This window comes from Sprattus sprattus, assembly GCF_963457725.1.
Source record: "Sprattus sprattus genome assembly, chromosome: 18".
In the NCBI taxonomy this organism is placed as follows: Eukaryota; Metazoa; Chordata; class Actinopteri; order Clupeiformes; family Clupeidae; genus Sprattus; species Sprattus sprattus.
In genome coordinates, this window is record NC_137916.1 from 30,385,648 (window position 1) to 30,398,419 (window position 12,772).

At 42.9% G+C, this 12,772-nt stretch overlaps 2 protein-coding genes across 2 annotated transcripts; one reads left to right on the forward strand and one right to left on the reverse strand.

The window, feature by feature from the left end:
- Positions 1-1,562: 1,562 nt before the first annotated feature.
- tmem11 (transmembrane protein 11) lies at positions 1,563-4,844 on the forward strand. Its single transcript, XM_080856444.1, has 3 exons — positions 1,563-1,676; positions 2,157-2,223; positions 3,585-4,844. The coding sequence occupies exons 2-3, from the start codon at positions 2,177-2,179 to the stop codon at positions 4,099-4,101; spliced, it is 564 nt and encodes a 187-aa protein (XP_080712570.1). The 5' UTR covers positions 1,563-1,676; positions 2,157-2,176; the 3' UTR covers positions 4,102-4,844.
- On the reverse strand, positions 4,129-9,002 carry dhrs7b (dehydrogenase/reductase (SDR family) member 7B; the record flags this gene model as incomplete). Its single annotated transcript, XM_080856443.1, has 6 exons — positions 4,129-7,252; positions 7,485-7,637; positions 7,967-8,059; positions 8,223-8,433; positions 8,611-8,729; positions 8,852-9,002. The coding sequence occupies 6 exons, from the start codon at positions 9,000-9,002 to the stop codon at positions 7,047-7,049; spliced, it is 933 nt and encodes a 310-aa protein (XP_080712569.1). The 3' UTR covers positions 4,129-7,046.
- Between the last annotated feature and the right edge of the window lie 3,770 nt (positions 9,003-12,772).

Consider the following 12,772-nt stretch of genomic DNA (forward strand, 5'->3'; position numbering starts at 1 on the left):
GTGTGTGTGTGTGTGTGTGTGTGTGTGTGTGTGTGTGTGTGTGTGTGTGTGTGTGTGTGTGTGTGTGTGTGTGTGTGTGTGTGTGTGTGTTTCTACCAGAATTTTTGTTCGGATGGGTATGTTTGGATGGCGAATGGGGTTTAGTTTTGTTTGTGTGTGAGAGGAGATTTTATTTGAACGTTCCAAAGGAAGTGTGCCTATAACTTTTGTGTGTGTGTGTGTGTGTGTGTGTGTGTGTGTGTGTGTGTGTATGAATCGGTTGACACCTTATGTGCATGTGCTGTCTATTGTACAAGACTATGTATGTGACATATGTTTGAGAGAATGTGAATGCAATTATGAATGATGTTCATTTCACAGTAGTGTTACTCTGACAAAACAGACCAGAGGTCATTGAGTCATTGTCACTTTTTGTCAAATCCATAAATCACACAAGAACGGTGTTTTACCATGACCCATTACATCATGATGGCCGTGTGCATTACAAAACCAGTTGCCATCATGCGCCAGCACCCTTATATCCTCGGGAGCGGCACATGTCATGATAGATAGTGATACGTGGGACATAAAATGGCTTGAAGTTCTAAATGTTTAACCTTTATGTACTTTTTAAAATAAATAAATATATATGTAAAAGTTTGTGTAAGAATTGTTTATTTTTGCACTTTCAGCTGCCAAAACAGCGATATCTAAATAGTGTTTTGTGTCCATAATAAGTTGATTGGTTGTGTGATAGCTTGCCTTATACACACTAAAAGAAGACATACACATAACATTGTGAATTTTCTTATACTGTTAATGTTGCAGCATTCAGTGAATCCAGTTATTCAGCTTTTGGGGAAAAAACAGCAAGTTAAGGGAATGCATGAAGTGGGCGGCATGTTCTCACTGGTTTTGCAGATGGAGATAGGGCTTGAGTGTGTCTTTGTGTGTGTGTTGAGCTATTATCTGAGCTTTGAGTTGGTACAGGCCTATGTTTCTTCTTAAAGGTAGGACAAACTAAGTGAAGAACTTGAAAGGCTTCTAAAGCTACATCAATGATGTAGCTTATTTCTAAAGCAGAGATTGCGTTTTGTGCGTCTTAAAATACCTTGTTTTGCTTGTTTACCTAAAAAGAGCCAAAACGGAGAGAATCAAGATGTCTAAAACAAGCGCACAGTTGACCTAGTATTGGCAAACTTTATTGATAATGACTTTAGAGTTAGGCCTTCATCATGCAATGTCATTCCAAGCATTTACATTTGAAAACAAAAAGGCTATTTTATTATATTGCCTTTAAGTGTAGATTCTGACAAAAAAGACCATATTGTAGAAAGAGAACCATCATTATTTAACTTTAAAGTGATATTGTGATGACTGATAACGGTGTATTTTGCGACGTGTGCATGGAATAGAAAGAAAAGAAAAACATACTAGTATAACTTTTTAAATCGCTAATATGAAATATTACATTTACATTTCATCTTGACACAAAAATATTTGTTGACTGTGAAAGTATTTCAGATATCTGCTAAATGCTGTAGCCTACGTTATGCAATTTGTCACTACGTGCAGACTGCAAACGCTCGCACGTGTTCGGAAGATTTGGTTATAGGTCTGCTGTTCCTCAGAACAGCCCAGCGTCGAGCGCCATAGACGGACCGCACAGCCCAATCGTGGAAAGACACACATAATGGGTAAGTAGTGACAGGTATATTTAAAAAAAAAAATCAGCGATAGATCATTGGAAGTTAAAGGCGCTGACCTTCAAAGAATTTGAGAGAATTGCATGATGGAAAATATTGTAAAGCCAGAAGGCCATTGTGCAACGTTCGCACAATTTTCGAGAATGGTTTGTCCTACAGAGAGCGCCATAGTGTTGTCCTTGCGTTCGATTGGCCATCAATTTTGTTATAAAACACAAGTAGGGTTTGGCCGTTTGTTTCCCCAGGACTTCCATGAAACACAGAAATAGTTAACCTAACTTCTAGCACAGTAAACGATACTAGTTGGACACAAATGAAGATGAAAATGAGCATACACAAACATTTTAGAGAGTAGAGTGCCCTCGTTCACAATGTGGGAAATGTAGTATTTGTTATACATGACATATTATACATAATCGTTTTTAATACTACATCTCCCATGGTGCCTTTCCGTGCTCATGACATCAACAGCAGTGTGGTGATTCTGCAAGATGGCGTCGTTGGGAAGGAGGCGCGGTGTCCCAGTCAACAGGGAGAGGTCAGTAATGCTAAAACATTTACGCAAATCAGCAACGAAGATTTTACCCCCTAAATAGTTGCTCTCAAAATGATGGGGAACGTTAACTGTTCCCAGTTTCAAGTGGTCACGCCATTCAGAATCTGGAACACAGTTGTCATATCAGTCAAATCCCTGCCTGTTTTGAACTCATTTAGCTAATGTTATGATTAGCTTGCATAGCTTAGTTTTGCTTACATTTTGCGAACTAACATCAGCTATCTTGCCAAATCGGAAGGTTTGCTATGATGGCCTATTGAACAACGCCATCCCATCTAGCGAACAGACTTTGTTATTTAATAGCACACTTTGATTGATTAAAAAAATCGACACGCGAGCTCACGAGCTTCCAGAGAATCTAGCATTTGCTACCCTGGCAGTTAGCGCACAAACTGTCCAATTGCATTAGCTCGTTAGCTAGCTAACTTAAATGTCAGGACAGCGAGTTAGCATAATGTTAAAGAAAGGCTTCTGCAAGTTAAAATATATAAAACAATCAAGTCACATTGTTAGCCATGTATGTGTGATTGATTGTACTACTCTAACGTGTTGCTTGTAATTGGTGTCGACTGAAACAGTTGGTAGAAACATTTTAGCGAGCTTTCATCTAGCTAGCATCCAAGCCTGCGTTGTGGTAATCAGCGAAGTTTTTACGAGAACCACCTGATCTCAGCTAGTTACATATTTGCTGCTAACGTTGTTTTCACGTAGTAGTGAGTGTGTCGAATTTATTATTTCATTTTATCTTGCAAACTTGTAGGGGTTCGTTTCGAGTTAGTAACTCAATGTCCTAAAATGTCAGGACCAGTGGTATGTTCAAGGCCGCTAACTTTGTAAACTAAAATGAAAGGGGAACTGAACATATACATGCGTTGCTAGAGAGAGCAAAAGTGATAATGGTTTATTTTCTTTGGACACGTGTATTTTCATACCTCTTTTATACTTTTTCTGCGGACAGAAAATTGATAAACGATGTCTGCACACAACGAGTAGCTGTAATAAACCCAGTGTCACACGAGTCAGTTGGTAAATAGTTGAATGAATGTTAAAGAAATAAAAATGCTGATTTGCATTGTACACTTAGAGGCTCAGCTCCACTTGGGGGGGTGAGTTGGTCTCATGGTGTAAGCATCTGTCTCATTTGTGAGATGATATCCCATGCCTCCCTTGCTGATAGCCTTTCTCTCTGATGTTGCTGCAGACCGCACCCTGTAGTAAGAAATAAACTGATATTCGGATTTAAACGCACACGTCCATTAATAGTGAAACACTCCACTCATTCCATTTTGTTTTCCATTTGTCCCCTCCCCTGCCCCGTCACCTCCCTCCTCCTGTGTTCACAGGGCAGTGATGGCCGCCACGGAATGCTACATCGTGCACGAGATCTACAACGGGGAGAACGCCCAAGAGCAGTTTGAGTATGAGCTGGAGCAAGCGCTGGAGGCGCAGTACCGCTACATTGTGATCGAGCCCACGCGCATCGGCGACGAGACGGCCCGCTGGGTCGCCGTGGGCAACTGCCTGCACAAGACGGCGGTGCTGTCGGGCACGGCGTGTCTCCTGACGCCGCTGTCGCTGCCCGTCGAGTACTCGCGGTACGTGGCGCTGCCCGCGGGCGCCCTCAGCCTGGCGTGCGCCGCGCTCTACGGCATCTCCTGGCAGTTCGACCCGTGCTGCAAGTACCAGGTGGAGTACGACAGTCAGAAACTCTCCCGGCTGCCCCTGCACACGCTCACCTCCTCCTCGCCGGTGGTGCTGGTGAGGCGGGACGACGTGCACAGAAAGAGACTCCACAACACGATAGCACTGGCCGCGTTCGTCTACTGCGCCAAGAAGATCTACGAACTCTACGCCGTATGAGCGGAGCAAAGAGGGGGGGGGGGGGGGCGCACACGTAGGCGCGTGCGTGCGTGACAATAGCAAACATCACACCACACACACATAATACACAAACACACACGGTTGTGAAAAGATTAAAACATATATACACTTTTACCTTACACAGCACGTGCAGGGGAAAGACGAAACACACACACACACACACACAAGACTGGAAAGAGAATAAAGAGTGGCAGAGCGAAAAAATTACTACAATCCCTGAATGAGCTACCGGATTGACCAAGGTAGACGGCAGCCAGAAGAAAACAGAAAAGGAAAGTCTCCCTCCCTCCCTCCCTCCCTTTCTCTGGCACCTGTGTCCCTGGCTCTCGACCGGCTTCTGGTGGGTGGGTGGGTGGATGGACGGACAAACAAAACACAGGGGTTAATAGTTTAAACTAGAAGAACAATTCTCTCTCCCTCTCGTCTCTGTACTCTCTAAGTGACATCACCAGTGCACCTGCCTCCTCTCCCCCTCCTCCTTTAAGACCCCATATGTCTCCACACATACTCACACACACACACACACACACGCGCGCACGCCCGCTAACACTATGACGTTGCGCGGGCAGTGCCTCGCCAACCCTGGTGGTGTGTGTGGTCCTGGTCGAACAGACGGACTGACGTTTTGAAGTATTACTGATCTCCGATTCTTGACTTCTGTGTAGTTGTACTGTAACCTGACTCAGTGCTTTTCATTAAACCGTAGGAGATTTCAAACCTTACGCCCACCCTCCTGCTTTTTGTTTATTATTTTTATTTCCTATTGCTTCACAATCCCCCCCCCCCCCCCCCCCCCCCCCACCCTTAGTTTTTGTTTCTTTCACCTTCGTTGAATAGCCACGTCCTTTTGTTCCATTTCTCATATTAGTATGGGATTAAAAAGTAATCACTCGTTCCTAACTTCATACACGAGCACATTCTTTAATTGTACACCACCATTTTGAATTTAGTTTCATGGGCAGTAGAGGGAATCTATCACAGGAAAAGTTAAAAAGTCCCAAGTGCAACCTTATGGCCAAGATGTCCTCTTCAGAGAGAGAGATTTGAAACAAAGCTGGAACTGCACTATTAGCCCACATAATCAGCACTGCAGTCGAGCCTCTACTCTACCCAGCCTGAAGGATCTGCCTTAGCTTGTCCCTTCATATGTATGCCCACACAACCTATACACACACGCACGCACGTTTGTGCATTTGTTCACTTTCTGATACAGGCTCAGTCCTTCAGAGCTGTCTTGTTGTGTGTGCATACATGTGTTTGAAGGTATGAATGTCAGGGAGTAAGTGTTATTTGATTTTTTTTTGTTTTATATAATATAAAACTTATTTGATGAAACCAGTCCGTCTTGTCCCACCAGCTCATTATCAAGTAGAAGAGAGTGTTGTAGTTCAGCGCCAGAAAAGAAATCCCACTTCACATATGAACAGCAGGAAACCTGTTTTTTTTTTTTCCTAAATACATTATTCCACACTGATGTTGAACATCAGAAGCAAGCAGACTCTGTCCTACAACATTTTTCATCTACATTCCATCATAATATGCTTATTTTGCTCATGAAAAAACTCACTGGGGATTATGATGGGTTGTCTTAGTGTGGTCTTATCCCTCTTGGCAAAATAAAATCAATATCCCTCAATCAATATAGGATCATCATAAATAAGAATTTAAGAATACCAGAAGATGACTGCTTATGCAGAAAGGTGGAACTAGACGTAGGAGTGTAAAGAGCAGTGGATCTATCCTGGCATAAGATAAGGCTGCTTTGCATGCGTCGGCAGTATGGCTGGTTTGCAAAGGCTGCACATTAAAACATGATATTTTTTCTACCAGCAGATAGTACATACAAGAAATTACATCTAGTAGTGTAAGTTATAAATGGTGAAAGTGAGGTGGGTCGAGCTGAACGCTAAGATCGCTTTGAAAGTCCAGGGTACATGGACCTGTAGTCATTAATCTGTTTGAATCCCCCCCCCCCCATTTCTTTTTTTGAACCTAATAAAACAGTTCACAGTTGATTTTCTCTGTACAGCAGGTTTATTGACTAAGAAGAGACTAGGACTGGCTGCACAGTGGTGGAGTGGTGCTTTGACGGCAGTAGAACAGACAGCGCATACATTTAAAGAATCTTAAAGAGGGATGGGGTCATTTATCCATCTGAAGCAGATGCCCCCTGAAATAGGTCAGCTTGAAAATGCAACAGCTGTGGAAAGAAGTGAAATGCAGTCTTTATCAAATCTGCTACTCACGCTCATAATGAAGATAGTAAAAATGAAATAAAGCTTGTAGTTTTTATTTTAGCTGACATGCATTCAAATACATGTTCATTCAAAACGTTATTTTGCAGAAGCAACAATTCAATGGTCCTTCATGAAAAAAAAGTATTTTCTAAAACCCTGTTTATTTGTACAAGATGGTTGGGTTTTGAGTTTCTAACATAAATATTTTTCTCAAAGCCATTTCCCAGCACTCCCATACCAAAACGGTTGCTGTTATTTTCCCATGTCAATATTAATAAAAACTAGTGATGAACAATAACTTTACACCAATCCGTCATTTTTTAAATTCATATTTCTGGACCACATACACTCGGCATTGTCCAGTAACTTTGTTGTGAACTTCACTTCCTTGTCTGTTTTCACGAAGGATTAACAGCACTTCGTCTTATTAAGTCATTAACCTGGCTACTAGAATAGCGAAAGTACTCAGCAACAAATCAGCACAGTGCTTGAGCAGCAGAGGTCCATGTTGTCAGCTTAGCCCAATCCACAGGCCCGATCACTTTACATTCAGACAAAGCAACAGGAAAGAGAAACAGGATGTCCATTCCCTTCCGTCCTTTGCTAACCACTTTCTTCCGTCTCTATTCTCTCTCTCAGCTGGATCTCTTTGTCTCTTTTTTTCTCTTTTTGTTAAAGTATTGTCCTTCACTCCTCTTTTAATCTGTGTTCTTTGCGGGCTCTGGACGCCATCAGTTTGAAGAAGAGGGCGGGCCACAGGGTGCGGAGGTACACCGCCACAGTGGGCAGTGGACCGGCCAATAGAACGTCTTTCTGTCTTTGATTGACAGCCCTCAGAACACTATGGGCTACCTCCACTGGGTCACGTCCTGCTGCAGTTGTTTTATCCATAACTGAAAAAAGGAGACAGAACAATAAATATAGTAAAAAAATGTAAGATTAATGTACTGTGAAGTATGTCGGGTTGCCTCAAAAGATTGTTCCTCTCATTCCAGTACTCCCAATACTACCCCCTCACCCCATCCTCCTCACACACTAATTGTCTTTCCTCACACGCACACACACACCACACCACACACACCACACCACACACACCTCATACACAAATGGTCTTTCCTCTCTCACCCCCATACTGTGACCCATCTCCAGTGACTGCATTGAGTGACAGATTGGTTCTGATGTACCCGGGGCTGACCACGGTCACCTGCAGTCCAAATCTCTCCACCTCCGCCCTGAGGCAGTCAAAGTATGCCTGTGTGGCGTGTTTGGACGCAGCGTCTGTGTACATAAGGGGGAAAAACTCACTGTAATACAATATATACCAAAAACTACTAGAACATTTATAAGCCAGAGAGCCTTGCTGCTCAAACCTAGCTCTCAAACCTCTATAGCAGTGGTTCTTAACCTTACTGCCGAACCCCTGAGTGACTCAACGAACACCTGGGGTTCGATCGAACCCAGGTTATGAACCACTGCTCTATACATAGGCTGGTGACAAAGGCATGCTGCTCAAACCTAGCTCTCAAACCTCTATAGATAGGCTGCTGACAAAGGCCTGTCTTGTGATGTTGGGTCCTATGTCTGAGGTCAGGTCATCAGGTACTCACAGGCTGATCTGTAAGGAATGGCGATTCTCCCCTGGACACTGCTAATGGCCACCACGTGTCCACTGCGCCTCTGAACCATTGAGGGAAGAACGGCTAAATTTGGACAAAGCAGACAGAGTGACAAAAGAGAAGATAAAAGACAAACAACATGCAGGTTCTCTCTCTCTTTCTCTTTCTTTCTCTCTCTCTCTCTCTCTCTCTCTCTCTCTCTCTCTCTCTCTCTCTCTCTCTCTCTCTCTCTCTCTCTGTCACTCACCCTGGGTCAGGGCCACTGGGCCAAAGAAATTGGTCTCCATGACGTCCCGCTGAACGGAGACGTGAGTGTCTATGATGTTGCCACGGTAACTGATCCCAGCATTGTTGATGAGCACGTCCACGTGACCGTAGCACTTCAGAATCTCTTCTCCCGCCGCAGCAACTGTCTCCGTGTTGGAGAGGTCAAAGGTGACCGTGCGGGGAGTGTACGTCTGAGGAGACGTCGGAATCATCAGAGAATGTTGGTATAGTAAGTGACATAAGTCCCAGTTGAGTGTACAAGTGCAAGTGTGAACTTGAGTGTGTGTGTGTGTGTGAGAGCGTGTGACAGCGTCTGTGTGTCTGTGTGTGTGTGTCTGTGTGTGTGTGTGTAAGCAGCAAACGCCCACCTGTCTGTTGCCATCTGTTGTCTCTCCTGTGAGTTCCTGAGCGAGCTCCTGAAGTCGTGTTTGGTTTCTTCCACACAAAACCAGACGTGCCCCAGCGGCATGGAACACACGTGCACACTCTGATAAAACAGAATTTCACGCTCACATTCTTTAGTCCTTGACGTTATCACTCCCCAAAATAGGCAGAATCTAATTTTCTATTTGTCATGTTTATCTTGGATTACTCCAATGGGTCATTCACCTTTCCCCAGTCCAGAGCTGGCTCCAGTGATGACGACCACACTATCCTGAAGTCTGTTTTTGAGTCGGAGTCTCTGCATGAGGTAATACATCACCCATAGTCCGACACTGCCCAGAACCACTGGCCCAACACCGCTGACAAGACGCTCCATATGCCTGCTCAGGTGAACACACTGGACCACACACACACACACACACACACACACACACACACACACACACACACACACACACTGGATTTGTGAGATTGATATCAGCAACATCCTTCTACAAGCACGCTTGTGCCAATCATGTCTGTTTAAAAGCTAAGAGATCTGTTTTCATGAAGCCTACCAGAAAAGCACCCTTCCAGTGGTTGAGTGCACAGTTCTTACTGAGGCCAGCCAATAACACATTTCAGCCACTTGAATACGAATTCAGACAAAAGCTGTGCTCAACTATAAAGACCTACAATTTTTCAAAACAATGTAACTTTTGTCAGCTTTTGGTTGGCAATTACTCAAGTATTGTACAATTTCCATTTATGCCACTTTATACTTCCACTCCACTACATTCAGAGGGAAATATTGTACTTTCTCCATCACTACATTTTTTTGACAAGCTACTTTTAAGGTGATGATTTAACCCAAAGGATAATAACACGCTTTTAAAGTTCAACATATTAATAAAGATTAAACGGGTGGTTTCCAACCTTTTTGGCATCTGACGTCTTACAAAAAACACAGCGAAGTTGGGGGTCATGCTGCTTACAAAACGATGCTTCAGTATTAATAGTCTAAGTACGTCTTATGAGATAATTGATCCGTCAGAGGAACCAAATTAGTACTTTTACTTTACCTACATTTTACGTGTCTGTCTGACAGGGACAGACTTTATGTCAATGGGGGCGCATTCCCATATTTGAGCGAATATTTTAAAAAGAAAGAAAGTATTTTGCTGCTAATACGAATGTACCTTTACTTATAGGATTTCACACGACATTTACTTGTTATGGATATGGATATGGATATTATTTTTTAACATTGCATTATTAGTACTTTTACATAAGGATCTGAATACTTCTTCCACCACTGATGATATTCTGACAAAATTGTTTAGAACGAAGCGCTACGAATGTGATAACACACTAGTAACCTCTGACTGACATGGCTTTACCGCTACCCCTTCCTGCCGAACAGATCTCATACAGAACTGTCAATTCTTCCCAAGGCACAGAGCACACATTTTCTTTTGGGGTTTGCTCCAAATTAGTTGTCTTTATACGACTGAAAAGTATTAGTTACCAAATCTTTATCTCAAAAGATGACACGATTTCAAGATTTCCGTCTGTCTTCCCTACCGGAAGTTCAACTCTCGCGCGCATGCACCCGGAACTACAGCAACGTCGACGACACTTCGGTTGTCCAATCCATAGACTTGTTGCACAGGGGTGGAGCTAGAGTTCATTCTGAATGAGAAGTAGGGTCCTCTAGCGTTCTAGAAAGGACTTCTCTGACCTTTTGCAATAGTTTGCAAAACCAGTAAAATGGCATAGCACACCTGACTTTGTTCATCTATAGACGAAAGACACGTGAACAGGATAGTCCCCACCATTTAGTCAAATTATGCGTGCCCTTTTCTGGAGTGTAGGACAATATTGTTGCAATACAGGTTAGCTTTTCAAGTGTAACACCAGAAAATCTGGGGCCGTATTCACAAAGCCTTTTATCTTACCACTAGGAGTGCTCCTAACTCGCGCTAAAACCTTTTACGTAGGAGTAATTTCTTAAAAGTGATTCACAACGGCTCTGAGACCTACTCATACTAAGGATAATACCAACTCCTAAGCTTAAGATAAAAACTCCGTTGCTATGGATGACGTCGCTTCTCATGCACGAGTTTAGAAAGGGTGAGGACGGTGATTGGTTGTTGACAGGCTCTCTCATTAAAAACTCAGTCCTAACATCCCCCTAACGATCCCACTAAATAAACAGAAAATAAGAGAATAACCTAGGCTTCAAATTAAGTCATATTAAATAGTTATGGACAGTGCACTTAGCAGAATGCACACGCATGATGACAAGTTTGTGCATCCAACGAGAATGACGCTTTGCACGAAGAGAAAGAGAAATTGCCGAAAAAAAACACGGAAATTGCATGAAATCAAAGAAGTAATAATTAAAGCACCCTGCAAACTATGCGTGAGGCATGGGAGGACATATGTGTTAACATAAATGCTTCATTCCCTGCCGTGTGTCGCTCTGTCGATGACTGCGAGAAGCGGTGGTATGCGCTCCAGTCACAATGTAGGATGGAGATTGCGGAGTGGACTTTAAAAGAGCCGTCGCGGCTACAGGTATTGTGTCACCAAAATAGGCCTCATGCGTATACTTGCATGTTGTAGTTCAACTGTGCTCCCGGTTGTGGATTGAGGAAGGGTGTCAAAAGCCATGTCTTGCATGGATGGCCACTGTCACGTCACCCAAGTGGCATCCAGCAGGTACATGGTGCCGCTCAAAAAGCTGGCGCAGACCGCGCTCTCCATTAAACTGCGCGAATCGTGAGTAGATCCAGGCCACTTCGCAACAATATCCATGATTGTGAAATTTGGATCAAACACTATCTGTGTATTAATTGAATGTACCTTTTTGCGGTTTACAAAGACGTCCTCATCTCTGGATGTAGCAATTATTTTAATGTGTGTTCCATCGATGGCACCCACGACACCGGGCATTCCTGCAAACGCCATGAAATTGACCTTGATCCTTTGAAGTAGCCGATTGTCCAAAGGGAACCGGATAAACTGTTGTACAATGTGTGGTCTACAGAGTGCGGTGATTGCGATATTCTGAAGTCGTCTGCGTTGCAAAGTTGCATTTTCCCCGTAGCCAAAAATCTTAATGTTATCAAACATTTAACTTCCGGACTGATTGGGTTGTTTCGGATAGTTGGAGACGTGATTGCATCCCGCACTAATTCTAGTAAAATGTTGATGCCTTCACGGTTTAAACGATATAATTCAGAGTCGTTCATTGTCTCCAACACGTTACGTCTGGCTTCAGCCATTTTAAGACTTTTTGTGAATAGGTCTTAGTGACTTAGGAGTCCTCATGAGGAGTTTTAAGCTGTCCTAGACTTAGGTGCTACTTTTAGGGATAAAATATTTTGTGAATTGCTCTTAGTAAAAAAAAAATAGGAGTCCTAAATTTAAGACTGACACGCCCATTATTTTTAGGAGTTTCTCCTAAATTCGCCACTTATGAGCTACTTTTAGCCCTAAGATTCTTTGTGAATACGGCCCCCGGTGCACAGACTGCACACATATACACTGATCTAGGTTTTCTGGCCTTACACGATGTGTGTATATATATAACACACACACACACACACACATATATATATATATATATATATATATGTGTGTGTGTGTGTGTGTGTGTGTGTGTGGCGGCTCTCTTCATAATCTGTTTGCTTCTTCACACTCCTGTGTCCACAGCTGTCTCTGGTCTCCATACAAAAGAAAACAGCCCTTGAAGTTGTAGTTTTTCAATGTCTATTTATAAGCACGAGTAAAAACAACTTTACAAACTCAGATCTTTAAAACAGCAGGGATGTTTGTTTTAGAGGCCTTTTATATTAAATTAAAACAAATAAAGACTTAAACAGAAACACCTTCAATGGTTATCAATAAATAGTCCAAATAACATTTACAGTATGTTACAAAGGTGAAGTGAATACTGGAATCAGTGTTCTTTTGTACACATGTACACACTCACACACACACACACACACACACAAACACACACACACACACACACCATCTGATGACCCTTCCATCATGAGCTGCATATCTGCAAGGTTGTGTTTGCAATTAAAAGTCAACATTAGGGACCCGTTTGACTTGATTACATTACAACGCTGCCAGGTTAGAACTAAAAGAAAA